Source organism: Vidua macroura, chromosome 3 (assembly GCF_024509145.1).
Source record: "Vidua macroura isolate BioBank_ID:100142 chromosome 3, ASM2450914v1, whole genome shotgun sequence".
Classification (NCBI taxonomy): domain Eukaryota; kingdom Metazoa; phylum Chordata; class Aves; order Passeriformes; family Viduidae; genus Vidua; species Vidua macroura.
This window is the reverse complement of record NC_071573.1, coordinates 24513665-24540117: the sequence shown is the minus strand read 5'-3', so window position 1 is coordinate 24540117 and position 26453 is coordinate 24513665. Positions and strand designations below refer to the sequence as shown.

Sequence of the window (26453 nt, the reverse complement as noted above, 5' to 3'; positions counted from 1 at the left end):
GCCTGGATCCCAACAGCTTTCGGGGATCTTCGTTCACACCAGTCTGTATCACTGCTCTGGGGGCTGCTTACTTCCATTCAGCAACACTGGATCATATAGTACAGGGTTTTTTTCTTAATTTATTTTTTATTTTTACTCAGAACACATGAAAGGAGTCTCCTGCAGTAGGAAATGAATGATAGACTCAGTTGTTGATGGCAAAAGCAAAAAACTACTTCTATATGATAGTAATGTGATCATAAAATAGTGGGAAAGTTTTCTTTTAAGACATTGACAGAGAAGCAATGATTTAGAGTAATGCAGGTTGATGTGTAGATGCTTTAAGATTAAATAAGTGCTATATAAAGGCCTGCCAGCCTGAATTCTAATGTGCTATGAGACATTTTGCATACTCTTAAATATGCAAAATGTCTTGTACCACACTGGAATTCATTCTGACAAGGCTTTACATAGCATTTATTTACACTCGTATCGTATTTTAAGGGAGAAGTGCAAACGCTGGCTCGGTTTTGAATGGAAGTAACAAAAGGCAAAGGCTAATTGCTCTGTTCTCCTGCAAAAAAGAAAACAAAACAAAAAAAACCCCACAACACAAAAAATAAAATAAAAGCAATCAAAAGTGGAAGCTTGTTTAATATTGCTCTACCATCATCCTGAAAGGCATAATAATTTGAGTTACACATCTGAATTGATTGGAGTTACAGAATCATATCTCCTTTTTGCATTTAACAATATATACAATATAAAATAAATACATTTACACAAATGGACATTGGTTGGAGCACACGGTATGATACACATCACAAAAATATACAGTTGATTGCTATACAGATGTGAAGCCCATCTACAGCTATAGACATGTTTGTTTTCATTTGTTGTTTTGTTTCGGTTTTTAACTACTGGCTATTATGCAACTCCTGGATTATTATAAGCAGTTTAATTTTTTTTGTCCTTTTGCGATCTTTGCACGATAAGACTGCCATAAAATGTTTTCCTAGGCAGGTAAACAGAGACGCTTAAATAATTAAAATACAATCACCAACACCCATTTTCTCTTCTATAAGAAAAATAGCAGTTTTAATTTTTTATATCTTTTTATGTTATCATTTAAATGCAAAATAGTGGAATAAATACAACAATCTGATCTGATTGAAACAAATGTGTAACTTCTGGGAGTTACACAATCATATTGCTTTAAATAAGAAAAAATTAAAAAATGAAGCAAAAATAGAAATTAAATTGTTATGGCTAAAACATACACCCTTTGAAATTTTCCCAACACTTCACATTAAGTAAGTGGTCTTGAAAGAACTCTTCTCCAGCAAGGTTTAAGATGAACAACATTATAAAGCCCGTGCAGTTTTTTTAGCTATGTTTCAGGTAATGGTTTTACAGTCTTGAGATACTTGTTCTTTTGCAGCTCCAAAAAATTACGGAAAATGAAAACTAAAGTTTGCACCGTGTGCCTTTAACACATCTCCATTTTTTGTGTGTTTTTTGTATACTTCTAGTTGATTGGCTTTTGACCCTGAAGCCCAAGTTCTTTAATGTGATACAGCAAAAACAATATTTATATTATATATTTATATATATATAGTGTACTTGAACAGTAGCAACTTAAACCCTGCACAAACTTTCTGGAAAATAAACTTTTTTTTGCACTCTTACATATATAAATAATCTTATAGAATCAGCACCTTTTTCCCAGGAGTTGTATTTTTTTTTTGACATTTTTCAAAAGGGATGTGCCAATTTCTGAACTCCTATCACAGCTATAAATTTCAAGTTATTGACCATCTGAATGAATTGCTAATGATGATTTACCTAGAATCACACTACAGTCACTTCTCTACTGAGAAAACACAATCTACAATATAGTCCCATATAGCTAATGATAGATACACAGTTTTTTTTTTTTTTTTTCCCTAGCATGAGAGCCGAGAGAGCATCGGCCCATTGTTATTTTGTTTAAAGCACACAACGTAGCAATAGTTTTGGAAACTTGTCCGCACCAAAAAAGTTTTGCAACAACACAGAGCGAGTTAATAACAACATCTGAGAGATGATTGAATAAAAGCTATATTTACAGCATTTAAAAATTAGACTTATCTATAATCTTGAAATATTCAAAGTTTTATTTCTAAGCTATACATTGGTATTCTATAATAAACTGTTACAGAAATTATCCCTTGTTTTGAAAATATTATGATTTCAGTGTGTATCTGTTCATAACGAGTATTTGTTGGAGTTTCGATCTCTTAATTATTACTAGGAAGAACTTTATTACCGGTAAGGAATAGAATATACTACTGTAATCTCCTGAGGAATTGTACATCCAATATTGTCTCTAATTCTACCCTGTGTCTATAAGCACACACCACAAGAATCCAAACACCACAAGAAGAACAAGACAACAGTCTTTGAATGCAACATAAAAATTCAGAAAAGCACAGCAAACATGAAACATTGAAAAGCTGAACTACATTTCTTTTGTTTGTTAGGATTACAATTTTAATTACATCTGTGTACATAGAATAAGGATGTTCACATAGTACAGGGAGCAGCTACTAACACTGGTACATTGGTATAGCATTTGATGGAGGTTATTGTTTATTGGTTATTTAGCGACTGTAGTTTTCTGGGGGCATCTAATTGGTTTATACATTAGATTACACCTCGTAACAGTCTTGAAACTGACTGACTTTCATGCTGTGACAATACTGGTTGAAAAGCACATATACTGGTTTAGCTACTTGTTAAGGATCGCCATTTACAAACGAAAATCTAAATCAATAAATAAGGTATAGAAGTGTTAAATTCTTCAATTTGGTCAGAAGTCTACTACTCTGATTTCTTAATTTTGCAAACGGCAGCATTTGCCTCATCGCCTCTAAGCTACTATTGGTTCATAGGGTTTTTCTGCGTGTGAGGTTACAATTTTGCAAACAGGCAGTAGTATCTTGTTCATTTGCAACTGAAGCAGTTAGAAATCACTCGGCGACCACGCCCCTGCGCAGTCGCTGTCTCCTAACACGGTTACAGATTGGTATTTGACATGGAGTATTTATATGGTAGACTACTCGGATATACTGCAGGTGTAATCTAATCCTTTGAGTCAGTGAACATTTAGTTATAAACTGGAGCTCATGTTAAGAAACTGGATGTTTTGGACCAGACTGGCACACAACATAAATTGCATCCGTGATAATATGCACCTTCCCTTCGACTATTGCTTTAGTAAGATAAATTCCCACATTAATAAATGGCTGAAAACTGGTAAAGCTGGTACAAAAAAATCTCCATTAGTAAGAAGAAACAAAACATTTAAAAAAATCTTCCTTCAGGATTCATTTGTCCTTCATTATTGTTCATCATTGTTCAAGCCAGCACAAAAATGCAGTATTTCTTTCTCTTTAGTATTGCATGAATGAATAAAGCTTAAACTATTCCCTGAAAAAGTTACATCGTAGCTAACCTAAGAAATATCTGGAAGACTTGAAAAAACAATTAAGGAATCAAATGGCTGTAACTGATCTAGATGGAAAATGCAATGGTAAGAAGCAGCCGATGCATCGTCGCTTTAGTCGTCTAATTAGAGACTGCTCCTATGAAATCTAATACTGCATTCAGTCAGTTCATCATGTTGTACTGTACTGCTAGGTACGGTGCTTCTCTCTTTGATTCCTTTGTCATTGGGGACATTATGGTTCATAATAAGTTCACTGGCATCCATATTATGGATTTCCATCCTTTGGCAGGCCTGGCTTCCATCTCTCTTCAATTAGAGACCTCTTTTAAAAAGTTCAGCAGCAAAGGAAAACAAAAAAGAGAAAAAGGAAAAAAGGAAAGGAAAGAACAGAAAGGAAAAGGGAGAAAAGGAAAAGGAAAAGAAAAAACTGCATCAGAAAGACACAGAAGAAAAAGTTGAAAGCTGCTTCACAGTCTTGCTGCTAAATATCAGTGCAGTCATTTAGTCATTTTTTCCTTAATTAAACACTAAGTTTCTTTGCCATTATTATCCTGTTTATTTTCCCTTTTTTTTTCTTTTTTTTTTTTTTTAAAACGTGCATGATGGGGAAGCCCATGATGCTTTAGTCAGACCTTGGCCTCCAGCATTTCCAAAAAAAGTTTGTGCATGGGGACTTTGCCTTCCAGTTTGATGTTGTAGAAATGCTGCACAGCCTTGGTGGAGGTTTGCCTCAGAAGCGGGAGAGTCATCAACATCTTGCCTGCACGACGAGGATCTTCCATGTGCTGCCCGGCCTCGTAATCCTGCAGAGCCTCATGTAAGACATCCTGAAGTTTCTGCACTGCCTCAACATCCTCTATGTGCATTGAGTCTGCAAAACAAAGGAGCAACAGGAGGTTTCAGTCTGGAGTGCCAGGAGTTTGATAACGATACTTTCACTAGTTCTGCCCATCGTTTTTCACAAAGAAGGAAGATAATTACCCATTAATTTCTGTATTGACCTTTAGGAAAGTGTATTGAAATGCTGAGGAACTACAAACGTACAATTAACTCTTGGGAAAGTAATTCTTCTCCTCATCCTCCTCAAACAAGTGAAACAGTCACCCTCAGTACTCCCCAAACCATCTGTAGGGTTACTGCTTTGAAGGAATGACAGTACCAAGGGGCTGAAGGAATGGAGGGCTGCATTCTATCAGGGAAGCAAGGATAAAGCAAGGATGCCCTACTGTGGAAAAGCTCAGCAAAATTCTGTATCAGGTTCCAAGGCTGCCCACTTGGAAGTCATGGACGTCACCAATACTCAGAAACACTGACTGTGGGATTAGGACCACTGCACCAACACAAGGGAAATGCTGATTTGAAGGGATTTCCTGATATGTTTAGCAAATTTTTTTCTGCCTCAGGCATATTTACACAGACAGGCAACTCTTAGCATGTTCCTGAACAGCTTTTGTTCAGTGAAGCTAACATCTCCTACAAGGTGTATAATCCTTCTCTCCTACCCCCGCAGACAGCGGTTTATCTTGTTAGTGTTGGGGTTTTGCATTTTTTATAAAAGGCTCAAAGCAAACACCTTGCCCTGCACCTTTGCAGGTGAGATGCTTTGGTGGTGTAAGTATTGAGTGACAGGCCCAGACGCAACACACACCAGGAACTAAACTAAACTGCTACATGACCTGAAAAGATTAAAGCAATGGAAGTGTGAAATAAAGAGAAAATATCCAACTGAAAGAACTGTAAACCCCTCAACTGGATAGATACAGAAAGTGAAGATGTCCCTGAGAACACGCAGTTACTGGACCATGCTGAGATTACTTTGGATGAGCAGCCCTAATTCTCTGACTTTTATGTAGTCATAAATGCCAAAGAAACCCTGATGTGGCCCAAAGTGAGGTGAATGCAAGTAAGGAAAAACAGTCGTAGGTGAAAGAGGCCACCAAACAGCCCCTAAACAGCCCCCATCCTTACTTAGAGAGAACTCTACTTAGTGTAACATTGCTTTGCATCCTAATTTTTGGGTTTGGAGTAAAGCCCCTATTCACAGACAGAATAACAACTGAGGAGCTGGATGGTGGAGAACCCACTTCCATCATTGTTTCCATGACCTGTAACCAGCAGCCTGATGCTGTGAATCAGTATTTGACAGAGCCTCATGTTTTACCCTGTTGATGATTAAATGTCAAGTTTTGCACGTGCTTCAAATATCTGAATTACATTCAGAGAATTAAGATGCATCTAAGATTCATTTCCTAAAAGCTGACATGCAACTGTTTCCTCACATAATTAAGCCAGATAGTAAATACCTATCTCCTTTCAAATACAAACATGTAAACTGAAACACAAACCAGTAAGTAACAGGTTAACAAAAATGTTCCAGCTCTTATTGTCACAACAAATGTGCAAGTTGAAAAGGAAAAAAAAAAAAAAAAAAAAAAAGAGTTACAGCTCTCACTCTAAAACAGACACTTAATTATATACAAGTTTGGATCATTTAGCACGTTTTATTGATTCTGATGACAGTTTATCTGTTAATTACACATAATGGAGTCCTATGGGAATTTTACATGTTTAATAATTCTGAGTCTTAGCGAATACATGCTCTAAGAAGCATGCAGCTAAGATACGCTGCTGGGATGTGATGCTGCACATCAGGTTGCACTGTGCTGAAAGCACAGACACCGAAATCTCTCTCTTAGGGATAAAGTAGGCTACAACATTTTGAAAAAAGATGACAGGCAAATATTACTTCTAGCAAAATTTAGTTCTAATTAATGTGAGACCATTCCCTGAATCCATACATTTTTGATAGTTTTCTAATATGGTACATTCTATTCAGTAATTCTGTGTCAATAAGAGAAAAGCCCTGAATTCTGTGTCCTACAAACAGATGTAATCGATAGAGACATGCTAACACACACATACAGACGTGACTGATGTCTTAAGCACAGGGTCCAGCCACCAGGCTTAATTTGGAATGCAATCTCCAAAAACATTGCTGTCTTTACTCCCTAACTCTTTACCAAGTCCTTGGATATTCACTGCTGTGCTACAGAACACACAATCTGCTACTCCAAGTAATTTTTCCATAAACTATGTGCTGTTTGTGCAGAAAATACACATCTTTTCCTCCTCTGCCCAGATCCACAGTGCCAAGGCCAGATTTGCTGGGGAACCAAATAGGAGCATTTTATCTGCAACAAATCCTTGATGAATCAAAGACTGACTGTTCTCATTACATTTTTTTTACACCATGCTGCATAAAGAGACAGGTCTTTCTTGTGAATGTTACTATAAAGGTTTAGTTTTTAACCCTTTACAAAACTGGTCTGTTTTTTCCCAGAATCACTATTTGTCACAGTGACCATAAGTTTGCAAATAGATGGATGGAGTCCAGACTAAATGTATTTTTCACACAGAGGTGAAACTTGCCTAAGATCTTTAACTTTGCAGTTTGGAGAGCAACTTAGCCTGCAGCATTAGGAATATCTACACTCTACATATTACTTATAATGAAAGTGAGTGAGGAGGGAAAAGAAGAGAACACCCTCCAGAAAGGAATCAAAATCTGCCCTCTGACACAGTTATTACATTTCATGCTTTAAAACTCTTCCACTGTGTGGAACACATCCAAAGACAAGGGCTCTTACCTTCTCCTTGCAGGGGTGATTGTGTACCATCCCTCTGGTAAAGAGGGTAATTATTTACATGGAGAACTAATAGTACTAAAGCATTTAATGTATTTGTTGCTGTCTTTGAAATTAATTTAATAGCTGGAAAGAATGTGCCCAGCCAGCTTGCCTCCCCCAAATGGTGGTTCATGAAGCAGTTCAGGAAGCTGTGCCCTGGGGAACAGATTTGGTGACAAGGAAAGGGGTAAGAAAAAACAGCATAGAGAGGGGCACTTCCAGTAATGATTAAGACTTCAAACTGTTCTTTTAAAATGGTGATTTAACTTGAAAGATTTAAAAATTATGTAATCAAATTATTATGATAATTTAACTCCCCATTTACAGAAAAGATTCAAACTCATTTCAGCTGTACTCATTCTAGGGTCTGCCAATGTTTAAATGCAAACTCAATAAATCTGTGCTATTTAATTAGACCATGATTCAGCTCGCAGATTGCTCAGGAAAATATTAATCTCTACAAAAATCCTTCTTCAAGTTTTAGCCTTGCAGTCTGGAACTTCCACTTTATTCCTGATATTAAACGAATGTAGATCTTATTCCCTCAGGTGTAAGCCTTTGAAAATAAGGAAAATGGTTGAAAATGCTGAACTAGCCAAGGGGAAAAGAGGAGGAAAAATAAAAGAGAGAAATCTTTTCAGTAACTTCAGACTGGCAGATGCAGAAGTGAATTCAGAGCAGGCTAACTCATTGCTAAATATTGCTCATGTATTGGGATAAACCCAATCCTCAGCGATGTCATCATATTTTAAGGAAACACAGACAATTTGTGTGACAGTCTACAAATAAAGAAAGAATTCCACAGAAAATATGAAATTGAATTATAAGTGAGTTTGAATGTTTTTCCTATACCATGAAAATCCTTTTTGTTTATGGGTTGGTTTGGGGAGTTTTTTAAGTGGCTTTGCAGGCAGTCTGAATAATTTACAATTACATCCCACACAGGTAATATCCAGAGGAAACCTAAAGGCATATGTAACACACTTAAACACCAGCGCCTGTATAAGTGATGAAATTAAACAGGGTAATTTCAAAGTGTCATTTGAAAGGCAGCAGAATTTGATGGCAAATGCTCTGCAAAAACATGATCCCAGGCTGGTGAAACTGAAGAAGACAAACACAAAACTTGTTGATACAACTGCTGAGTACATGGGATTTCCCTGGCAGGAAGAAATTGTCCCTGATCAGAGCTGCCATGGGAGAGAGTGAGATCAACAAATGAGGACATGGACTCATTGAACTCTGCTTGGAGAATCTCATTCTGTCCTTGCAAATGCTTTCTTTCACCATCACAAGATGGGAAAATAGAATTGTAGCTCTTCTGATCAGTTGATTGATCAGATCATTGCACAGAAATAAGAGAAAACCGGAGTTCTCGTTCAAGAAAAACACTGCAAGGTCCAGACAGAAACTCAGATTACAATCTACCTCATTTAAAATTCAAGCTTCATCTCAAATGCAGCAAACAAACATCCAGCCACCCAGGAATCAATTAGAACACATCACAAAGGGCGACAACTAGCTAAAAATTGGAAAGCACCTGAACTAAGGACAAGGAAACCTCTCAAAACCCTGTTTTGAGGAAAGTTAAAGGCTGGTATCTATATATTTTGTATATAACATCAATCAGAAGTGGAAGAAAACCAGAGGTCTTAAGTGAAGTGTTTCTTCATGTCAGAAAATTCAGACAGCAAAAAGAAAATAGGACAGTGAATCAAGCAGCAGGGAGCATGCAGCACTGAATACACACATTAAGATGCTGGTAAACCACATTGGAGAGGTAGATACCAATAAGGACTTGAAATACAGCAACTGCTGTGATGTTTCTGATTCCATACAGCTGAGCAGTTCACAAACTCAATCTGAAGAAGTCCCTTTAGAAAGCTGTAGGATCCTGGAAGAACTGGATGGGATCAAGATTAAGAACAAAAAGCAAAATGGTTTTGCTTTATGTAAGGGTGAAAAAAATAATAATCTGTGTTATGTTTCAAATAAAAGAGATTTTTTTTTTTATCTAGCTTGTACTGCTAATCCAAAAACCCCACAAAACCCACTGCAGTGTTTATTAATGGGTAAATTGTTCTCAGCGCTGCAGAACCCCTTCCCCTCCCCCTGAAACAAGTGCCAGATTTGCACAAGGACACAAGGTGCTTGCCCACATTATGCTTCTGTGTATCTTTATGAGAAACACAAGACAGTGACATTTTGAAAAGCATACTGCTTAAGACAGAAGCAACCCATGGATATGGCCAATCGCAAATCAAACCAGGTTCTTGGTTCCCTCATCCAGCAAGAATTCCTGTCCTTTTTCCATCCAGAGCTGAAATTACCCCAGACACTTACCTTGGTCTTCCCTGTATTGGGTAAACAAATATACTTCATTCTGACCTGCCTGTTTTTCCTGAGCAGAACTGTTTGCTGAGATCTGCATGGTTAAGCTAAGAGACAAGCACAGAGGCAGAGTATTTTCTCTGACAAAAGAATATGGCAAAAATGGTCTGACATCTGGAATATTCTATTGGAAAGGGACACTTCAATCAGAATAGATGCTGAAAATGAAAGAGGAATAAATTAAGAATTCCTTTTCCATAGGAATTACAGACAGTGAAAACTGAAAACAAAGGCTTGTGTGATTGATTTTAGTGACTGAGGCCTTAGTCTGGATTGCCCTGGTTTGGCCTACTTTTCAGAAGTGATAAAAACTGAAGCCTCAAAACAGGTTTTAAAACACAGTAATGAAGGCATAGTAAGAAAAGAAATTACTTCACAGAATGGGGACTTTATTTCAGGGGCTAACTGGATTAGCAGTGAACTAAAACCAATGGCACAAGGAAGTTAAAACATAGTAAACCAGCATTTTCTCTTTCATTCCTGAAATGGCTTACTTTCCACTAAGAGAGGTAGTGAGGGCAATAAACACAGGAATATTTGCTGCAAAGCCAAACAAACAGCACACCATGAACTGGCTCAAGACCCTACACCATAAGGCTAATAAAAGCCTGGAAAAAAGGGAACTCAAATGACAGAGCTGGGGGGAGACACACCAACTGAAAGAAAATTTTGAATGAAGATTTCCAAGTACTTTTTATTCACTATAAGATATAAGAAACTACCATTGAAGGCAACTAAATTTGGCCTTATTTCTTGCCCTTTGTGACTCACACTACTAACATGTAAATACTATCGGCTTATTCCCTAACTATGTGAGGAATAGGTTCAAGTTACTCAGTTACTATGAGTAGCTTCCAGAAAAAAAAAAATATTATTAACCACTGATTAAACATTAATTAACCAGTGATCAACTCAGCTGCCATTTCCTAATGCCAACATTAAGCAACAGGTAACAGAGTTATTTATTTTCTCTAAGAATTGTGGGTATCATCTATCTGATTACATGAAAATGGAATATGACGAATAAACTGTTTGCAAGCAACATGGAAACTTTGACGATGGTGGTGACTTCCTTTTCTAAAAGTTTGTTTCTATGGTGTACTATTCTCTATACAAAACTACATAAAAGAGTTAATACTTTGCTATTTGTATTTGTCAAAATAAAGACTGGTAACACACCCTTAACAGACAGCTATGTGTGTCTGTGACTATATACATCTAGATCTATGTCCAGTAAAGATAGATATGTCTTAATCATGAATTCAAACACTAACAAGATGACTGTATAAAACAAAATGAAAAACATCATTAGAAACGAAATACAGCATGTTGTGACATGCACTGGGAATAAAGATGATGTCCTGTGGAGTAAGTGATTTACTGGGCTCTACCAATTAATTTCTGTTATGATAATATCATATAATGGCAATAGCCTAGTGCTCTGAGTATACTGTGTCTAGAAAGCTAAAAAACTTATAAGAACTTATTAATTTTTTAACAGGATAAGACAACAGTGTAACTTTACTGGCACCAATATTGATCTGCATTTCATTATGCTAAAATGCACAAGGTACTTCTTGGTTCACACGCCTTCTGTACTGAAAGGGTGATTTTTAATTTTTTTTATGACAGTTAATATCAAAGACCAGAAATGTAAGGGTGAGCAGAAGTCCTCTTCTCCTTCTTGTGATACATGCTACACAGCCAGTATCAGCATTTAAGATTAAATTTTCAACAGTGCATGAGGCTGTACCTCTAAGTGCCTAGCATCCACATTTGGGTCAGGTTTTTCAATATGCCAGCAGCCTATTAAGCAGATGCACAGAGATCAGATTTTCAAATGTGCTGACGTATTTTGACACTCCAGCTCCTTATGTTAGGTCTTAGATGGAAACGGAGCTTCTCTTATAACTCTGGTCTCAGTTGTGACTCCTAAGCCCTTCTGCAACATTTGGCCTGGAGGCCCAATTTAGTCCTTACTGATTAGGCAATTTCAAAAAACTGCTCACCTGCAACTCCTTGCTTAGTATTACCCTAATCAATACACGGGAACACATCCTAGCACGGAAGAGATGAGCAGCTCACCTTTTCCGTGCCGGAGCATTCCCGTCCCCATGCCTGCACTTGTGTACACTTCAAGCATATTTTGTAAATATTTCACCTTCCCTTACACACGAGGAAGTAATTGGTACATGCATGTTTTGGAAACCATTCAAAGTTGATTTTCTGCGTGGGTAAACAAAGTGCTCATTGGTGCCAGCTCGCCTCATTTGGGCAGTGTGAGGCGGAATGCGGCTGCCCCGTGTCCTGCAGCTTCCAGGTACCTCCTGGCTTTTGTGTACAGAAGGCAGGGAAAGAAGGGAGGAACTCGTGACACCGGCAGGACAAGGACAATGCCAAGGAAATTGTGACTTATCTGAAGTGTAAAGGCTGTGTTAATTACTATCAAATCAATGCATATGCTTAAATCTAACCTGATAAATTCCATATTTACATATTAAATGTAACTGTTGAAATCATGCCTGCACAGACTTAACGTATGCACAACTGAAATGTCTATACATTTTAGTACTGTGCTCTTATATGTCTATTTAAAGTTCTCAGAGACTATATGCACTCGGTTTGAAATGAGTGACAATCTACAACGTAGCCACATCTTGCACTTGTGGAAATTTATGGAAGTTGGTGTGGCATTGCCAGCCCTGCATGGGGAACATTTGATAGTGGCTGTCAGGGAATCTCCCTGAAAAACTGCTACTCCTCCCCACCTTTTAGGGACCAAATGGCAGGATTATCTCATATCCAGCACTGCACAAATCGGCTCTGTAGACCTAAAGAAAAGTGCGTGCTTCAGTGCTCATGCTACGGAGATTTTTTGGCCAAAACAAAGCTTGTGGTATTTATTCAAACTAAATACAATCGATATGAAGACAATCTACACTTTCTTTTTCCTGCCTCCAAACACCAGCAGGGAAAGTACTATGACACTGTATCATAAATCACTAACACAGATACGGAGCTATAAAACCATCTTTGTCAACTGTTTACAGTAGATTCAACCTGGGAATCTTTCTAGACAGTGTGGATATGGCAAAAATGTCTGAAACACCCAAGATTTCTTATTATACTCTCCACAGCTATAAAAAGGCTAATATATTTTAAACTGAAAAAATAAACAGTGGAAGAAAGCAGAAGTAGCAATAAAACTATATTAAAATGTGAATTGCTACTGGTTGATTTTCTAATGGCACTTTGGTTTTTTATATAGCTACATTTTCTTTAACCAAGATCCTAGTTACATGAAAAGAAGCTATTCTGCTTTTGTCTATTTAAAAAAAGACAAAAAGATTTAATCCAACTTAAATTTCATTTTAATTTTAACAGCATTTGTAAACTGAAACACTAAGGACCTGATATCTACTGATAGGCTGTAATTCTGCAGGTGTTATTTTACACTTACAGATTACTGTAGCTGCAGCTGGTAGAAGTTTGGTATCTGCTGCATGCACAAGCTGAAGCTGAAACGCTGCGTGTCAGCATCTGAAACACTGTTGAAGGGGAAGTGGAATGCTGGGCTACTTTTTAACTCCTCCTTGCAACAGTTTCATTTTAAGACAGCAATTTTATTTCTTTGAAGATGAGGGAAGGAAATGTTTTCACTTCAATGTGCCCCGAATTTTAGTATGCTGAACTGTATTTATCTCTGACATTATCCTGGTTGTAATTTCCAGTGAAGTTAATGAAGCTACAGATGATTTTGATACACTCTATGCACAGTGTATGACTAAACTTTTTTTTGGCAGCAGTTATTTTTTATTATTACTTAAACACTTTCTTTTTTTTTTTTTTTTTTTTTTTTTTTTGGGGTGGGGGTGGGGGGGAAGTAGGAGTGGTATTTAACATCCTATCTGTCCATTCTAGCCCTCATCCTTTTTGTCAAGTAAATTGCAGAAGTATTTCTAATTCAGTCTTTGAATTACAGAATTTAAATAAATACAAAAGCTCTTCTCCATTTAGACTCCTAATTGCAGATAACTTTCTTGCTCTGATCGTTAAGCATGACCAATTTTGAGAAATAACCTTCCTGGAGCTGCAAAGCATCCTCAAGTGTCTATTTACAATGGTCAAAAATTATAAATAGATCTTCAATTAAGAATAATTTTTATCTTTGAGAGGCATTTCAGTATTTTGTTAAATCTGGAATAAGATAATATTCTAAAATTAAGAGCAGAGTTAGTGGGGTGGAGAATATTTTACAAAGAAACTAATAAGCATTTTGGCTTTGCATGTTTTTGAATTATATTTCCAATTAAAAATGCAGAGTGCTAAATCACATTACAAAGATAAATAGGAAAGTACAACTTCATTGTTGAAAACAATTTCCCTCCTATCAATCTGAGGATTCACGCATCAATATTGTAGATGAACTGTTAATTACAAAATCAATTAAAAAATTATTTCTAAAAACAGTCACGCGTCCTGGCTCTCAGGGGGGCAATTTGGGCAGAAGGTCTCATCTCACTAGGACCGCGCCAAATCACAAGTCGTCATCCACAAGTAAGCAAAAGCAATCTGGTTTTTCATTTTTCAGCGCGGCTGAGCCCAGCCTGAGATTGATCGTCACATATGGCCCCAGAAAACAAACTGTCAATACCTTGAATGCTGCAGAATTTGAACAAATAGCCGTCCGCCCATTCAAGCCACTCATTGCATCCCATTTAACAGATTTTATTGACAGTTTCCTTCTTGTAATTAAAGGGAAAACTACTGGCCAGCAACCAAGATAAAGTTCAAAGATAGGGTCAAAACAAAAGCAGATGGAGGGGCACGGTGTGACTGTCAATGGAACATAGCATCAGAGCATGTTATTGACACACAGGTATCTAATGATCGGCACGTCATTAAAGAGGGATCTATCGTGAACTTTATGCAAATGCTAAAAGGGACTTAAGACCACAATAAAGCATTAAGGAGACACAAAAAGAAAAACAACAAAGCACAAACGATTTTTACTTATCTGACAGTATTCACTGCTTCAGCACTTTTAAATTCAAATGCAGAAAAAAAAATTCTGAGATTTTTTTAACTCTTGCTGCACAGGTAATAATTTTTTGCAGAAGCACTCCTACAACACACTCCCATAAATGCAAAGGATCCGTAAGATAAGATGTGGTCCTTGTGAGACTCAATATGGATTTCCTCCCTCCTCCCATATCCTGAATTTAGTCTATCAAATTAATCAGTAGCTCCCTTAAAACAGAAAATAGATAGCATATTCTCAAACATCCTTTCTTTTGCTTTAATTGCAATGATTAGACTTGTCTGGATTATGAAATGGATTTAGGAGAACAACATCTATTTTCATTGAAGGGATCTCTGCCTGTAAAACACTCTCCAAATAATACAGTGGGGTAGTCTCCACTCCCTTGAGAACATATTCCACAATTACTTTGAACCAGAAAGTTGTTCTTAGTTGTTCTTAGTTTGAACTGCTTTGTTTCTTGCCTTTTAGATTTAAAGTCTGATTAGCAATTTCTTATTCTAAAATCCTGTTTTAAACCAGCCCGCAGAAAATATTTTAGAAGAAAGCAAGAAAGCAAGAAAGAAAGATTAAAAATGTAGCAACCATCATGCCGGTCTGCCAACCTGAATTAGCAAGTGCTATAGCTTTGAGGGTGACAAATTCTTCTTTCTCCAGCTTCATGCTCTTGTATTTCTTTACCAGCTGTAGTATGGCATTGTTAAGGTCAAGTAGGCCTGCCAATTTGGACTGGTCTTCATCCATAATATAATCTTCAGCATATACAAGCTCATCCTCAAAAGAAAGTGACCGGTATACAACACCGAGAATCAAGATCTCCATCCAAGCACTCTGCAGAAGGCTCATCTGGTCAGCTAGAGACAAAGTGGAAAATCCTGAATAGGAAAAAATAAAAATACAGGAAAAATATTAAACACGTTTGGAAATCTGATCCTCTTTTTGAATTATTTTTATACATATTGTGACAAAACATGCATGTATTCTATTATTCTCCCTTCTGCTTCTGTGTGTCTTCTCCCCATCGTACTACAGGAAAGTAAAACAATTTAAAATCAAACGTTTTCTAATCAAAAGAAAAGTTTTAAACAAGCAAGAATTTGCAGGCTCTTCCTGTAAAAATCGTATTAATTTGTGGGGTACTGCAGTGGCAATCTGTGGTTTGTGTATCTTCTTTGTTGCTAAATACTTGTGCTTGGTTGTAAAAAAACTAATGCTGTGAAACAGGGATCTACTTACTCTATCCACCACTACCATAATCCAAGAAGGATAATTTACATGAAAAAATAGAACACTTTATTAAAAGGGAAGATTTGGTGTTTTAATAGAATTAAGGTAAGGATGAAGAAAAAAAAAATTCTTGAACATTAACTTCAGGGAAAAGAGAAGTAACACCCAATCTTCTCAGAAAAGACACTAATCACTTCTGTCCTGGCTCCTGCCACTACTACACTTCTTGAAATAACAGGGTGGCACACTGAAGTGCCAACTGAATAGCAATCACACCATCCTTTTTGTGAGGGCAACCAAAAATTTATGAAATGCCTCTTAATGAATTTAACTTCTGCTTGTTTTTTTCCCCCCCTCTCCCTGCTGTCTTTCCTAATAGGATCACTAAGGGCAAACATCTCTGCTGCCTTACCTTTTAGAATTTTGTTTACAGTACCTGTTAATTTATTATATCAAACTGCTAATATCCCAACCACATTAGGTGCTACAAAACAATATGGGAGAGGAAATTATTTTCCTGGCCTGTTGGCGAAATGCAGCAGTTTGCCAGTTGGCACCATCAACCACAAGTACTTAATAAAATCATCAAAGGGGATTAGTCAAGCTTTTCTTAAAGGGTCTTAAGACATGTCTGAGGCTTTCATTTACTTGTTTATGGAGTTGCTTACATGTCCTTTGACAGAGTTCCCGCTGTAAGAACATTCTTTTTGGCGTTCAATTACACTTAAATGCATTTTTCTGTTTTTAAAGTCGAGAGTTACAGTCATGCAAGAATATATCATAAACTAGCAAATCTGCAAGGCATCTACTCCAAACAAGATTTTCTCTACAAGTACTAAGCAGCAAAACTAATACAATAAAAAAGAAAAGCCCACATCCAAAGCACCAGGCATCCATAAAAAATGAAACATAAAACTGGCTGTATGTGCTCTCTCTCTCATTTTTCTCTCCCTCCTTATTTGTTTTCATTTTCTCTTACTGTCTTTTGAGTCTTGTGATAGAACTGTAGCTCTCTGCCTTAAAAAACAAAAAACAAAACAACAAAACCTGATCCAACAACAACAGGAAAGCCTTAAAGATGTGACAGTGGAAAATAACACATCTGTGATGAAAATAAATAAGAGGGAAATGGAGAAGAAATAATAATTTCAAAGGTTATAGGGAGGAATTCATGATTTCAATTAGCTCCAACATTTCTGTTCCTTGCTGGCTTTCAAGAACCAGTTTTTCTGCAGCAGCAGATGGACAGAGAATGTAGCCTGCAGCACCGTCCTGTGACAGCCCCATTCTCCCTCCCAGACACTGCTGTTAGTAAATAGATTTACACATTCTCCAATCTCCACACATCTTTCTGCCGAATAATTAAAAGCAGGATGATTAGTTTATTGAGTGGAAGGAGGAACTTTTTTATTGAGGTCCATCCACGATTTTATCAGGGCCAGCACTTTTACGGTTGTCATGAGGGTGCAGGCATCCAATTTTTCTTATCTGCCTGATTAATACAAACGCTGTTTCAGGACGCATTAATTAACAGATACAAATCTACGTTCTCATGGAAGGATCAATACAGAGAAGAAAAGAGGCATCAATGTGAATTTAGTGCTGATGATGGAGAAGGCACTCTATTGACATTTACGTGCATAGAAACTTTAAAGTTGCAGTGGAGCCCTTTTGTCCCTGTGATTTACAAATTAACAATTTTTTGAGTATAACAATGTTTCACACACTTCTGAGAGGTTTAATTAAGCAAAAGGCAATAAAATCTGTTTTGATTAAAAAAAGTTTAACCTGCAATTTCTCTCTGTATTCTTTTTTTTTTCCTGGAAAATCCCCAACTTCCTTCTTTTATTCACTTATGTATTTTCATACAGGTTCGTTGGCATTGGCTTATTTTTTAAAAAACAAACAATACTATGTTTCAGTAACATTTATTGTGTGCCACAGTCAAAGAAAATTACATATGCCCTGCGAGGGGGGAAAATGGGATGCTGATATAATTTATTGTACTGCACTCTTGAAAAATCTGCATTCTGGAGCAGTAAATATACCAGTTGTTTTTATATGACACATAAAAAATCAAAAGAAATTTTTTACATTATAGAAAATCTGGCAAATATAAAGCATGGTGCTCCACTCTTCAATAATAAATCAAATCAACATGACTATTTTGTTCCTGATCGAAGTAACTTTCTCTTGAAAGCCTGTTCAGTGAGAGCATGTTTTAACTTTTAAAGGCATCCCTCATGGGAATGCAAAGCTGAATCAAGTTGTAATTAATCTGGGTTTGTTTTGTTTTTTCCGAAAATGTGAAAGCAACCAGCATGTCTCTTGTATCACAGCAATGCTCTTTTAATATACATTCAACAAGTCACAGTTAAAATAATAGATGGCACAGGCTTATATATTTATATACAGAGATTTATTTTTAATTGTTTGGAGAAGGTTATACTTCATGCCAAACTCAGAGTCTGTGAGCTTTTGTTATGTGAATCCCCCAGATCAACCGTGTTCTCTGACAAGGGGATATTTTCTATATTAAATTGTAACTATTTTTTAAAGAGTCTCCAACTTGGACCCTTCCAGCCTTCTGACCAGTGTTAGCCTCTCCAGTCCCATCTCCAAGCTCTGTCCAAACCACCCCGAGATGCTGCATGATGGTGTGAGCTGGAACTTCATCATGCATTGTGTGGGTCCTTAATCCTTCAGAGTCTTGCAGCTCACTGCTTTCAACACAGAACTGTGTAATGACATTTTAAAATACAATGATGTGCATCTTTCTCCCGCTTTATAATGTACCATACTGGTGACAACTTTGATCTCTCGCCATCTCCCTCCCGAAATCAGTGCCATCTGATGTATCTCAGGCATTTGCTGGCAGGATGACTCTGTACCTTGACCTGCAGTTAAACAGCGTGTTTATCTGCGATACAGCACACTCCAAATAAACCATATGACAATAACGTCATTTGGAAGGACTGAAAGGCTTCTCAAGAGTCAGGTACCCCTGAGGTAAGAAGCTTGAAGGAAGCATGTTTTGTGCCAACCCTCCTGCCATCTTCCACTAGACGCTCGTGCTTGACAATGATGCCATGGGCACTTGTCAAGAGTTTTTTTTTTTTCCTTTTTGCCTAGCAAACTGATGCACTTTGCAGTCAACTTACAAAAAAGGCTAAGCATCTGAAAGTGTGAAGGGCAAAAAATATCTGACGGCTAGTCTTCAAAAATACACTTTCATTTCAGAAAGCATAAATGTTTATTTCCTGAGCAGAGTGTTGACAGAAATAGGCTGCAGCGCAGGCATATGAATTTAACCCCTGGTAGGCATTCTGTTCAGTGTGGTTTTTATGTGGCTGAGTGCGAGCATTGTAAATCTACAGGGTGTCTCCTAGTATCAGTTAACAATAGCCTTGATTTGCTGGTTACAGATTTTCTTCCTTTTTTTCCCTTTCTTTCTCCTCCTTTCAGGGACTGCTTCTTCTGCTAAAAATAGATAGTTTTTCTACAAACAGTGTATCACACTCAAATTGTAATTATGCCGTAATGACTCTCTGAGATCACTGAGTGTGGATTGAGAAAAAAGGTTGATTGAGCAACTGAACATATGTTATGTTTTTTTTTCCTTTCACATACCAGTAAACCCAAAGCTCAAAGGAAGCAGACATAAATAGGTAAAAAGGCCTTACCATTTTTATTATAGGAACAAGGGGCATGGAGCTGACTGCACTCTGCAGTGCTCAGCACTCCAAGCCAGCTCCAAACACAGCTCACAGCCTCTTCAACAGGGCTGTTTAAACCACAGATCTTTTCAAATATCAGCACATGCACCACTTGCTCTCTATTTCACATTGCACACAGCTCCATGCTAAGCAGGGTAAATCTTTTATATTCCTGAAGACCTTTCCTCTACTTCATTAAGATGGACTTCATGGACAGTAACTCACTAGGGGCCAGAGTGAAGCAGCTGCAGATGGTCAAGTGCCGAAGTAAGATCTGTGCCTTGCACACAGCACTTCGAGAACTACTGGCCAAAAAAAAAAAGACAGTGGCTGGACTTAACATTGTTTTCATCTGTAAACATTTGATGTGATGCCTCAATCAGGCTACTCAGACTTAAATCCTGGAGTTTATTTCACTTTGCAGGGACTGAATTTCATTCAGTCTGATATGTGTTTAGAAATCTGAACATTTGATCAAACCAAGTATGAAATTGCTGGCAAATCTGGGAGTTGCTTGCCTTTTCTGGTAATTGCCTCCCATTTATTTTACTGGTTGTTTGTGTGACTGTTAACTTTATGTGTAAAATATTCCTCTTGCCTGCCTTGGTTTGTACTTCAAATATCTTCATTTACATTTTTTATAATCAAAGCTGCACTTGCTCATGACATGTTCACTAGTGTGTTACAGATGCAATACATTTACACAGTTGAAATATCAAGAGTAGGATTTTTAAATTATTTACACTTAATTTTGATAGATTAACTTCTTTCTAAATGTTTTATGGGTACTGATGTTTCCAGCACAGGTTTTTATTTCATTTCAAAAATTATGTATCGTCATCACCGTCAAAAGAAGAATCTGATATTGTAAATACTTAAAAAAAAATTTTAGCTTTGATTACTTTATTTAGAGAGTGTGTGGCCTCATGGTCAAATAATCAACAGTGGACCAAAGACTTATCCTAGCTGCACTGAGGAGAATGCAAAGAACCTCCATTCCAAGATCAGATTTGTGTCCAGTGCACTCTCAGATGTACAGCTGTCAGTCTGTCCTCCTCTCCCTCCCTGGCACCCTCTCAGCCAAGCACTTGGATCCATCCAGCAACTTCAGCTGCCTTCTAGGGATGTAAACAAAGACCAGGGAAATTTCACCAGTGAAATTTCTGCTAGGGCAATGTAAAGTTTCCTAGACACGATCATAGAATTTGCTGAAGGAAACCTTCATAGGCTGACTGCCCTTTGCTATTATTCTCTCAAAAAATCCAAGAGGATGGCATAATTCATTTTTTTAGGCTACATGTAGGGCTGAATCTCACGCATATATCTGAATTAAGAGATCCTTTTTATTTTATTAATTAAAGAAAATATGGATTTAATTACATTTCAAATACTGTGTAGTCTAAAAATACTTATCATGACCCACAAACATTTCAGTGGTTTTGAAAACCATTAAACAGAAGGAGAGTGCTCCTACTAATCACCAAACATATTTCCCAGATTATGGATGAAATTTCATGAAAGCTGGAACAGAAACAGATACAACTCATTATGCCAGGGTGAATCCATTATTTCAGGTTTGGTTTGGGTTTTTTTTCATACCTCTTTGCTTATGGAGCCCCTGGTCAAAGGCTAATAATTGCACATGATGCCATACCCAGCTGAAATTCAAGTCTGATTCAGAATTTTCATGTGAGAGGTATCATCTCACAAAATAAAAAAACAGAGGTATTTGCCCAGACTTGAAAATGAAAAATCAAGTTCCAGAAGCACAGACTCTAAGTGACCAGAAATACAACCAAAGGCTCGATTTATGCTATTTGCTGAATTCAGCTTCTACACTCCTTGGAACTGAGGTTCTGCAATTAAAGGTAAGCTCAGAAATGGATTCCATCCAGTAACTTTTGCACAGTGAGAGCACCGCCTTTCCTGGGTGATCCGCTGCTGTGCAGCCTCCCCTCTCCTCCTGCCACCACAGCAGAGCACTGCAAAGGCAGCACCAGGGCTCTGTTGTGAGCGGCGCGATGAGTGGCGACTGCCATCTGTTATCTGTGCAGCCCTGGGAGAGGGCAGCTTGGGCTGCACTCACAGAGGTGCCCAGGAGTCACTCTGCCTCGAATTTAAAAAAAAAAAAAAAAAAAAAAAAAAAAAAAAAAAAAGGGGGGGGGGGGGGGCAGGGAATGCATTTGGACAACGCCAGGATGTTTTCAGCAAAGCCTGTGCACTTACCTCATGTTTTCTTTAAGTGTGTTTGTATTCCTAACTCTTGCTGTCCAAGTTCTTATAAAATATACATATTTTTTTATATTTTATAACATAGAAAAATGCCTGTGATAAGCACTTTTTCACTAACACCTACCAGGAGGATGGGAAATTCCACACAGCGCACTAAGAAACCCGGGGCTGTTATCACAACGCTACTTTCATCTCACTGAAACAACAGCAGAGAGATGGCACGGCAATAAAAATTGCATTCATACTGCATGTCCCTCTCAATCCATTATGAACAATGGATTCTCGCTAAGCAAATATTCGCTTGTCAGAAGTATTTGCAACACTGGATTCATTCAGCAGGACTAAATAAGTGAAGTTCACAGCAATTTAAAAGCAACAAATTAGACATTTACAAACAGTGAAGATGCTGCTTGTCTAGCATGACCTTTCACTCAAGCTGTACAAAAAGGTGTTAATGTAATTTAAATACCAGTTAGGAATATTTCTGGTTTGTCTTTTACTCTGTGAAACCTTACATGATAACATGAAACAGGAGCAATTTGAGGCTGTCATTTCTTCCTAGGGTCAGATGCACATAGTAAGATGTAACCCACTACAGCTCAAATTTATTTCAGTACCAAAATCAGAGACACCCCTCTCTAACCACCCAAATATTTCCAGGCAGCTACTTTTAAATTTCTTATTTCTAGTTCAAGTGCAGGCTCTTGTGAGCTCTTCTTTAGTATTACTAATGGAAAGGAACTGGACAATGGGACTGATTGAGGATGTCTCCCTGACTTCACAAAACTAGTTGCCAACACTATGCAGTGAAACAGTAAAGATAAAAAAACCTAGCGAGTTGCCCCTGCTTCAGAACAGAGTTGGTAAGACCTCCATGTATGGAGTACTTTACAATGGCATTTTTGGAAACATATTGTGGAAAGTATTGTACTCTTTATTACCATTAATTTTAATTTCACACCTTATTAGCTCAGTATTCACTGAGAAAAAGGAAAATATAAGACAATAGAATTAAACAGATTAATACCTTATTTTCCCTTTGGGCTGATTTTACCACTGGAACTTCCACAGTTTCAAACAGCTTTACAGCAAACTCACACCAATCTTACATTAAAAAGATGCAAGATGAAACACTTGTATTTCATTTTATCACCAGGCGCTCTGAGAACAGAGAAACACCTGATAAGTGTGTTCCAGGAAACTGCCTTTTTTTTTTTTTACCCCTTTTTTTTCCCTCTATGTAAGACAGTTAGGACTCATAGTACATTACCACTCTGCAGTGAGGTTCTCAATTCTAAGATATGGACAACAAAAAAAGTTTTAAAAATCAGACTAGCAGTGCAATATGGCCCAATGAAGCTGTAAGCCTCCTTCAGGTCAGCAATATGAACTTGCAGATTCCTGAGGGTGATCTTTTTAATGCACTACATATGTTATCTGATTGGCTTCTTAAAAGTTAATTCTTCCAGTTCTTTAAAATCTAACCTTCAAATGTGGTTTTGCTAGACTATGGGATTTTTTTTTGGTCCCCTTTTTGAAGATAGCAGAGGTGGATGTCATGATATAGTGTGCTCCTAAAATCACAGGAGAAAATGGAGCAGGATTGTATTTATGGTCCTGATTTTTCTTTCACCAAGCCTTTATTAAAAAAATCATCAATCATATTTTCAACATAAAAATATTGATTTCACCCAAATTCTTCTTCAATCTGTTGTGGATATATGTATTTGACTATGAGTACAATAAAGCCAGCTTTGCTGGTGGAAAAATAAAAACTACACTTAGTCATTAGTAAAGTGAACATAGATGATAAATAAAGAGTAAAGAAGTTAATTTCTTCCAAAATCCATTCCAGAGAACAGTAATACAGTTCAGATTAAAATAGCAGCATAGTATCTTCATATCCTGTGCGTGGAATGCCTTACTTAGACCCTTCAAAGAGGTCAGCTAGCAGAAAAGAAACTGAAGTCACACATAATTAAACAAACAGTATTGACCCTTTTTTCTCCTTTTTAATGTTTACTCAACAAAACAAAATTAAAAAGAATAAAAGGGAAAAAAGGGACAACTTTGACAGAGGAAGCTTGCTAGATTAGTAACAACAATCAGTGTTCAGGTTCTGCTTGCTTCAACCTTTGTATGCATCAGCCTCCCAACAACTGCATATATTGACTGGATATCAAGAAATTTAGAGTTCAAGTTTCTTCAGCACATTAGTCTTCAAAATCAAGTTTGCTGGATTGTAAAGTATCACTTCTGGGGTTTTTTTTTCCACAGAAAGAAGGGATTTCTTGTGCATTTAATATGTGTTGCCTTTTATTTGTAACCTCTATGGGTCTGATTTGAGAGCGCTTTTCTTCAAAGAGCGCTGGGTCACTGCTGTTTGCCTTTTGCTCCCCTGGGGAAGCCACCTCCCATTCCCTCCCATTGCTGTGGCAACCCCTGCTCCCTCCATCTTTCCATCAGGCAAAGTCAGGTTTCCAGGAATTCCCCAATCATGTGAATAATATGAATCCAATACAGGAATGTATTAGCATATGGAAACAAGCGTGCTTACGATCCAATCAACGTATCTGTTAACCCTGTGTGTGCTGAGCTACCTAAAATCTCTTTCCATTGCCAAAGCAAAATCTTCAGGTTGAAAAATTCTGGGTAAATATCCCCTCTCACCCTGTGGCAGGAAAATAACAGCTCAGACCAATGTCCTACACATCTTCCATCCTCTTCCTAATTTTTAAAACTTTTCTGCTGGTTAGTTGATTTTCTTAATGTGTTGCAGATGCCAAAAAATTCAAATGATGTTTACAGTCTCCCTGGTTTGGGGAAGAGAGACAGATATTCTCCTACATGAATGTGAAATTTCTAGTTTACCTAGTTGAGTGTGCATGTACCATTAAGATCATCTCTGGAGGCTGTGTCTTAAAAGTCTGCAACAGTCCACACACAGGGAAAAAAAAAAAAAGACAGAAAAAAGAAAAGAAAAGAAAAAAAAAAAAAGAAGCTGCCTAGTTCTAATACACCTAATTAGCCATCGGCAGACTCTTAATTGCATACATTAGGATGATTCCATAGTGGAGATTAATTCTAAATATACCCAAGCAGCTGGTTAAGATGCCATGGATTACAGTGTGGACTGTACTTTTCCACTTAATTAGATATCAAAATTAAGCAGCAACAAGCATTTTGACATAACGGGGATCAAGCCGCCGCTTGGCATCCCAGAGCTGCACTAAAGTGACCGCTAAACAGAGCCGCACAGATGGAGAGATATTAAATGCCGCACTGGAAAGTAATTTCAAATAATAAAATATCAATATTTACATTTTAATTACCCCTACTGAGAGCCGCTCTGTCATTTTCACTATTGCCGACGCAGCAAGGGGTAGTGGAATGACATTGCGGCTCTGACTGCAATGACTATTTTGTTTCCATTAAAGAATGACAAGTGTTTTAGAGGCAGTGACACCCAGTGTGTGAACAAGAATGACAGCAGATCAGAAAATTCCTATTAAGGGAATAAATGACTCAACAAGAGAATTTACTTTAAGCAGCCAGCTCCTCCTTGAAACACATAATCCTTTCTAAATTTCCTGCAGGAAGTTTATGATTACAGGTGCCTTGGAGAGACTTTAGCTTCTCATCAAATATTTAGAATGATAGGACCTTACATGATGACTGGTCAATTTAAAAACAGTAACATTCAATGCTAAGAGTTACATTGAGAGTTTGGATGAATCAAAATAGTTTTGAGGTGGAAAGACAGTGAAAAGGAGATTCCTTCCCCTAAAGAACCAAAAAGCATTGATGGTGCATGGAGATCACCAGGGTTATTTTTGCTGTCTTCACCAGTTTTACTGCCATTGGCACAGTGAGTTCTCCACATCCCACTTGGGTCACAATTTGCTGGTGTTCAGAATTGTACCCAGCAGGTGATCACAACAGGTAATGTGCACATGCACAGCTTCAGGCCTCTTGTTTCTCCCTGCCTATTCTCTGCATATATATAAACACTTTTCCTTTCAGTATGTACATCAGAAATCCATGAGACACCTTTGCAGCACCTTAGGAATCTAATTACTTCTGATCAGGTCTGAGGTCAATCTCATGAAAAATATTATATTACATCTGACATGCTGCATTTACAAGATGAAAAGGAAGGAAGAAAAATAACAAAACAGTAAAGAAAAAAAATCTTCCTTGGGGATGTCTGTCAAACTGCAGAGATCTTCAAAGAATTTCAATGGCCTCAGACATGAGAAAGTGGGTAAGAGTAAATCCTTGGTCAGTACACCCAATACGCAGCTAAGTGACCCTCCTCCTGAGTCACGGCATGCATTTATTTAATAATGTGCAGAGCTCAACTTCTATAAATGTGACAAATGGCTAGAACAGAACAGGGGGGAAAAAAGGCATGAAGATTTTTACAGAACAAAAAAAGGAACAACTTTATGGCAGTGACTACTGCAGGAATTTAAAATCCAGCTTTGACATTAAGAATTAGCAGTTAAGTACAAAAATTTTACTCTGACATTAGCTGCTTAACTAGTTATCTTCTTTTTCTTGTCTTTTTTCTTCACTTCTTTTTCTTTCTCCCACCCCCCCCCCACCCTCTTTTTTTTTAAGTACCCAGGAAGTACTTCTTAAGCATCCCTAATGCTTTTAGGACAAGACACTTCCCCATTTCTCAGCCA

At 37.5% G+C, this 26453-nt stretch overlaps 1 protein-coding gene across 8 annotated transcripts in view; it reads right to left on the bottom strand.

The window, feature by feature from the left end:
• Window positions 1-599: 599 nt before the first annotated feature.
• Window positions 600-26453, bottom strand: part of ESRRG (estrogen related receptor gamma) — a 225359-nt gene continuing 199505 nt past the window's right edge. For all 8 annotated transcript variants that reach the window (XM_053974143.1, XM_053974139.1, XM_053974142.1 and 5 more), the window contains 2 exons: window positions 15193-15462; window positions 600-4340 (listed from right to left, as the gene is read on the bottom strand). In XM_053974143.1, the coding sequence (XP_053830118.1) occupies window positions 4096-4340; window positions 15193-15462 (515 nt within the window). In that variant the 3' untranslated portion in view covers window positions 600-4095. The remainder of the gene's footprint in view (window positions 4341-15192; window positions 15463-26453) is intronic.